The sequence below is a fragment of the Nerophis lumbriciformis genome, linkage group LG05, assembly GCF_033978685.3.
Source record: "Nerophis lumbriciformis linkage group LG05, RoL_Nlum_v2.1, whole genome shotgun sequence".
NCBI lineage: Eukaryota > Metazoa > Chordata > Actinopteri > Syngnathiformes > Syngnathidae > Nerophis > Nerophis lumbriciformis.
In genome coordinates, this window is record NC_084552.2 from 42156271 (window position 1) to 42162832 (window position 6562).

At 40.3% G+C, this 6562-nt stretch overlaps 1 protein-coding gene across 1 annotated transcript in view; it reads left to right on the forward strand.

The window, feature by feature from the left end:
* trpc5a (transient receptor potential cation channel, subfamily C, member 5a) overlaps nucleotides 1-6562 on the forward strand; it is a 114578-nt gene that overhangs the window by 90795 nt on the left and 17221 nt on the right. The window contains exon 12 of the mRNA XM_061960252.2: nucleotides 247-442. Coding sequence (XP_061816236.1) covers nucleotides 247-442 — 196 coding nt within the window. The remainder of the gene's footprint in view (nucleotides 1-246; nucleotides 443-6562) is intronic.

The window sequence follows — 6562 nt, forward strand, 5'->3', positions numbered from 1 at the left end:
GCCGTGAGAATGAATGTCACCCTTGAATATTTCATGCGGCGCAAATATAAGCGCCCGCAGACAAACGCTCGCTCCGAGACGAGGCCGAGCGCCGTCTTCAATTGTTTCTTCATCAAAGATTCAACGAGCTGCGTTGTCAGGAAGTGACACAGAGACCAGGCAGGAAATGGAGGAGTTGTGACTTTGCCTACCAGGACCTCCATCCAAATCTTCTAATGCTCCCTCTTTGTCTTCGTTTCCTCGCAGGCTCTTTGAGACGCTGCAGTCGCTCTTCTGGTCCATATTCGGTCTGCTCAACCTCTATGTGACCAACGTGAAGGCTCGCCACGAGTTCACAGAGTTTGTGGGAGCGACCATGTTTGGCACGTACAACGTGATCTCGCTGGTGGTTCTCCTCAACATGCTCATCGCCATGATGAACAACTCGTATCAGCTCATTGCTGTGAGTAACGCAAACACGGCAAGTCGTGCACACATTAGCTGGCCTGGTCAGCCATGTTTAAATACACCTCAGAATGAAGGATCATTTATGTGTATCTGAAGCGGACAAATTAGGAAAATACAGTGAAACCTCAATTTACGAACTCTCATCGTAGAAACGTTTTGATTTTCAACCACAGACCGGATAAACAAGGTTTCAGTGTACAACCCTTGTCTCCGTGAACAAATGTTTCATCGACCCATTGAATGCCTGCAGGGCAGCAATTTGTGCCCGGCAGCATATTAATTGTGGGCGGGCTGATCGCTTTTTGGTGCTCATTCACTCAGCACAGTGTTGCGGTTATCCTTTTTACAGTGTTTTGCTAGCTCAATATGAGTCCAAAGAAAGCAATGGACAAGCAATGTGTGGTGTGAAACATTCAGGAAGTATCCACAGCGTTGTTGTGAATTCCTCCCTCCATTCCACTCCTTTCCACTGCAGCCTAAGAAGATTAAGGGGTTTGGTAAAAGTGGATTTTATTTTGAATTTCTAATCACTGTTGCCACCTGGCTGTTTAAGTTAAGGAGATTTGTGATTTCAAAACGGGAGTGCACCTCAGGGCTAGTGACAGTGTGCGTGGTTGTGTGTGTGTGGGGGGGTCTGCAAATGAGAACAGTTCAGCTGTTAGAGATGGGAATTGAAAATATTTTTCTGGTTCCGATTACACTTTCGGTTCTGCTTAACGATTTAGTTCTTTATCGCTTCTTTTATCGATTATTATTTGTAAAAAAAAGATAACAAAAAGGTGGATTAGCATCTATTTTGTTTAATTTAGAGCTACCAAGACCTTACGAAAGCTACAAGTCACAAAATTTACATGAACTATTTAGTCTGATTTCACACCTGCGTGTGAAGTCTAAATGTCCATGAACTTTCTCTAATGCTGGGGGGCGCTTACTTCATAATTAATTTTCTGGTTGACCTATGACGTCACACCAGCCATCTGCGGATCCTTACAACTTGTTTTAACTGATGTCTGCTGTAATATTGGCACATATTACAAATATTACGTCTCTAATGGCTCTGCTGATGTTAAATAGCAGACAGCATCAAGAAATGTTATTGGATTGCACAACGAACATAACGATAGTACCAAGAATGTATTGGGGCGGATGCATGTCGGATGCAAAGAGAGACTGGCGAAAGAGTTTTTTCAAAGTTCATTCATAAGGCTCTGTGGGTCGATGGAAGGAGTTTTGAATCCGATGGAAAAGAGCGTTCGTGCCTCGACTGATATCCAGAGGAATGTTGCTGTTGTTCTGAACTATCCTGCCAGTTGTGCGGCAGGATGCACAAAAGCAGCTTGAAGAGGTTTGTGTTTGCTTTATTATTCGCCTTTAATATACCTGTTTCATTATCTTTCATCTCATTCGTATTTTGTTCGGGAGCCCGAATGAAGCCGGCATTCTATAGTTCCTTAGCTACCTTCTTAAATAAATCTGTTTCTTTTCTTCTACCAATGACACACTTCAAAATGTTTTGCTCTTTCAATTTGTGAAGCAAATAAACAAACAGTCTCCTCTTCATTACAATTGATGCTATGATTTTATTGAATGGTATCTGCTTCCGGGTTGTATCCCGTGCGTTGAGACTGGTGAATGCGCGATACAAAAAGAGTCCTCTCCGGCGCACACCCCCCCACTAGAGATCTGGTTTCCAATAGCATAATCCACGTGTGTTAGTCCGACTTTTCAAAAATCGAACACAATCAGATTAAGGTGTATCCATGGGCTGTAGGGGGCTTATTTAGAGCCAAACTATTTGAGAAATCGGACTACTGACTGAGGTCTTAAGAGGCCGATTGCATAGAAAAACATTTTGAAAATAAATAAAAGATTTCTGTAGAATTTAACAAAATAAAACATGTGGAAATTACATAAGAATGTAACATTTTGTAACATTTTTTTTTAAATTAAGAATTTCTGTCATCTGCCTAGAAAATATACTGTGCAAAGGTTTGTTTAGATTTTTACAAGGTGAAACTAATATAATGACACAGGCTCATAACATGAAACAAGATATTTCAAGCTTTCTTTTGATATAATATTGATGACTATGGCTTACAGGGCAGCACGGTGCTACAGGGGTTAGTATGTGTGCCTCACAATACGAAGGTTCAATCCTGGGCTCTGGATCTTTCTGTGTGGATTTGCATGTTCTCCCCGTGACTCCCACCTCCAAAGACATGCACCTGGGGATAGGTTGATTGGCAACACTAAATGGTCCCTAGTGTGTGAATGTGAGTGTGAATGTTGTCGGTCTATCTGTGTTGGCCCTGCAATGATGTGTTGACTTGTCCAGGGTGTACCCTGCCTTCCGCCGAGACAGGCTCCAGCACCCCCCGTGACCCCGAAAGGGACAAGCGGTAGAAAATGGACGGATGGATGGTGGGACTGTGTTGTGTTAAGTTCACAATCGAAGGAACATTGAACAAAAATAAATAAATAATCTGCAGCGACTGACTCTGGGTACTGCCGTAATAAGAACTGTGGACAAAGTGCAGCTGGCTAGCATATAGCCTCCATCGCTTGCAACCTAGCAAACACGTCGACTCTACCCATAGATATTGACTATGACAAACACAAAGACATTGCTAAAGCTGGCAGTGAGAAAAAGTGGATAGAGAGCTTCTTCAGGTACATCACACAGCAATATTTAACAAGTTAGCCAGCATGCCAACTCCAGCATGTATATAAAACCTTGATGGAGGTGTTTGGATGATTTAAGGGTTTTTGTAAGCAGAACAAAGCGACTCTCATAGGCTCCATTGTAAGCTGACTTTTGATAGCATTTATTTACTCTTTAGAATGCATAAAAAAAGAAAAGCATGTTTTCTTGTCTTACATAAGGATTCTGAATGATAGGCAAAATTCCAAACAAAAGTGCAGTTTTCCTTTAACATTTTAGCTGAATAGCCCTTCAAACTAGAGTTATGTATCCTGACGTTACTTTTGTATTTTATCATGTTTTAAAAATGTAAAAGGATTTGTAAGGAGATCTACTGGATTGCAAACACCAAATGTTGGCAGCTATGAAAATATAGACTTTTGTCGAGGCTGGAACCCATTATTCATGTTTACATTTGTCATGATCCGTTGCCCAGGTCATGTCTTTGGTTTTGAGTTTTGTATTATTTTTATGTTTTTGGTCTATTTCCATATTCAGCGCTCCTTCAGTTTGGCCACTATGTGGTTCAATCAATCAATCAATCAATGTTTATTTATATAGCCCTAAGTGTCTCAAAGGGCTGCACAAGCCACAACGACATCCTCGGTACAGAGCCCACATAAGGGCAAGGAAAAACTCACCCCAGTGGGACGTCGATGTGAATGACTATGAGAAACCTTGGAGAGGACCGCATATGTGGGTAACCCCCCCCCCCCCTAGGGGAGACCGAATGCAGTGGTTGCTAGGAGCGCTGATTAAATCTCACCTGCCTCTAGTTAGCGGTCAGAAAGTTACGTGGGCAATAATAATCGCTGTGGCCTACGCCCATTGGGCAGTTTACCCAAATATATATCTCTTACCATGAATTGATTTACGTGGACCCCAACTTAAACAAGTTGAAAAACTTATTCGGGTGTTACCATTTAGTGGTCAATTGTACGGAATATGTACTGTACTGTGCAATCTACTAATAAAAGTTTCAATCAATCAATCAAAGAAGGCTCACTTGAATCGGCTCACTAATCAGAGAGCTTTAAATACCCGCGTCACTCTGCCTGCCAGTGCAACGTCATTGTTCGCATTGGCGACATGTTAAGATTGGTTCTCACCCACAGAACGTTGGTTATACTAGCTCTATGCTCCTCCCTATGTTTGCGTTTATGACTCAGCTACAGTGGCGTCTCTGGCATGAAAAGTTTAGTGGGGCACAAGAGTGGGCACTTTACATCAACAAGCAGCAAAGCCTACATTCTAATTCAATCCAAGACCACAATTCACTTTTATTCATAGCCTTACAAATTAAGGCTATGAATAAAACATTTGAATGGTTCAAAATAAAAATGCTACTCACCGGTGTTGTTTCTTGAATAGAAAGGATGCGAGGATGCATGTCAATCTTTCATCTCGGCAAACTTGTCAATAACCTGTCAAAGTCCAATAATCCATGAATGAATTCATTCTCAATGGACAAAATAGCCAGTGCATTTAATCTCTGCCGCCCCATTGTGTTTCTTGTAAATGTCTTGATCCTCTTCAGTGCTGAAAAGTTTCTCTCAGACTCAGCCACTCAAGTCATTGGTGTTGTGATAATAATTTAGAGCAGTGACACAGTTTCAGATAAGGCATCCTGGAGGTTGTTGTCAAAAATCTACTGCAGCAGAGACAGAATGTTAGCAGCATGCAACGGGGCGGCATAGCTCGGTTGTTAGAGCGGCCGTGCCAGCAACTTGAGGGTTGCAGGTTCGATTCCCGCTTCCGCCATCCCAGTCATTGCCGTTGTGTCCTTGGGCAAGACACTTTACCCCCCTGCTCCCAGTGCCACCCACACTGGTTTAAATGTAACTTAGATATTGGGTTTCACTATGTAAAGCGCTTTGAGTCACTAGAGAAAAGCGCTATATAAATATATAATTCACTTCACAACTGTACAAGTGACAGTGTGCAGGGACTTCAGCTCAGTTTCGAGCAGAGGTGGGTAGAGTAGCCAGAAATTGTACTCAAGTAAGAGTACTGTTACTTTAGAGATTTATTACTCAAGTAAAAGTAAGGAGTAGTCACCCAAATATTTACTTGAGTAAAAGTAAAAAGTATGTTGTGAAAAAACTACTCAAGTACTGAGTAACTGATGAGTAACATACACACACATATCATATATATATATATATATATATATATATATATATATATATATATATATATATATATATATATACACATACATACATACATACATACATATATATATATATATATATATACACACACATATATATATATATATATATATATATATATATATATATATATACACACATATATACTGTATATATATACATACATTGATATATACAGTATATAGTTTATATTTATTTATTTTGCCGTTTTTGTTTACATGTTAAAGGTGTTTTAATGAATATACATGCATGTTTAACACATATAGATTCCTTTCTTTCATGAAGACAAGAATATAAGTTGGTGTATTACCTGATTCTGACGACTTGCATTGATTGTAATCAGACAGTAGTGCTGATTACGTCCTCGTTTTCAAATGGAGGAGAAAAAAAGTTCCTCCTTTCTGTCTAATACCACATGAAAGTGGTTGCTTTTTGGCATCTTATTTGTCCAGCTTCCATATTCGTTTTTATACACTTTACAAGAAATACATTGGCGGCAAACTCCGTAGCTTGCTAGCTTGTTTGCGCTGGCTTTCGGAGACTCTTATTTTGAAAGCGCAGGCGCCATGGAGCGGCACATTTATTGTGAAGACAGGAACTGTGCAGTCAGTCTTTAGGCTTTTGACGGGATGTACGGTTGAAATAAAAAAAGGGTCCTTTTTCCTTCACACTTTTGATTGATTGATTGGAAGTTTTATTAGTAGATTGCACAGTACAGTACATATTCCGTACAATTGACCACTAAATGGTAACACCCGAATACGTTTTTCAACTTGTTTAAGTCAGGTCATGTGACCACTGGCTCTGTTTGATTGGTCCAACGTCACCAGTGACTGCATCTGATTGGTGGAACGGAGTGAACGTCACCAGTGACTGTATTTGTTGAAACGCAGGCACTATGGAGGTCTGTCTGACAGACCAAAACAAACAAAGCGTGCATTAACAGATTGATAAAAATTAGTAGCGAGTAGCGACCTGAATGTAGATAAAAGTAGCGGAGTAAAAGTAGCGTTTCTTCTCCATAAATATACTCAAGTAAAAGTAAAAGTATGTTGCATTAAAACTACTCTTAGAAGTACAATTTATCCCAAAAGTTACTCAAGTAGATGTAACGGAGTAAATGTAGCGCGTTACTACCCACCTCTGGTTTCGAGCTTAACTTTATTTCCAATTGGCCAGATGTTATTTGCTGCTTCAAATTCAGCACATGGAAATTATTGGCTGAACTTACTGAGAAGTG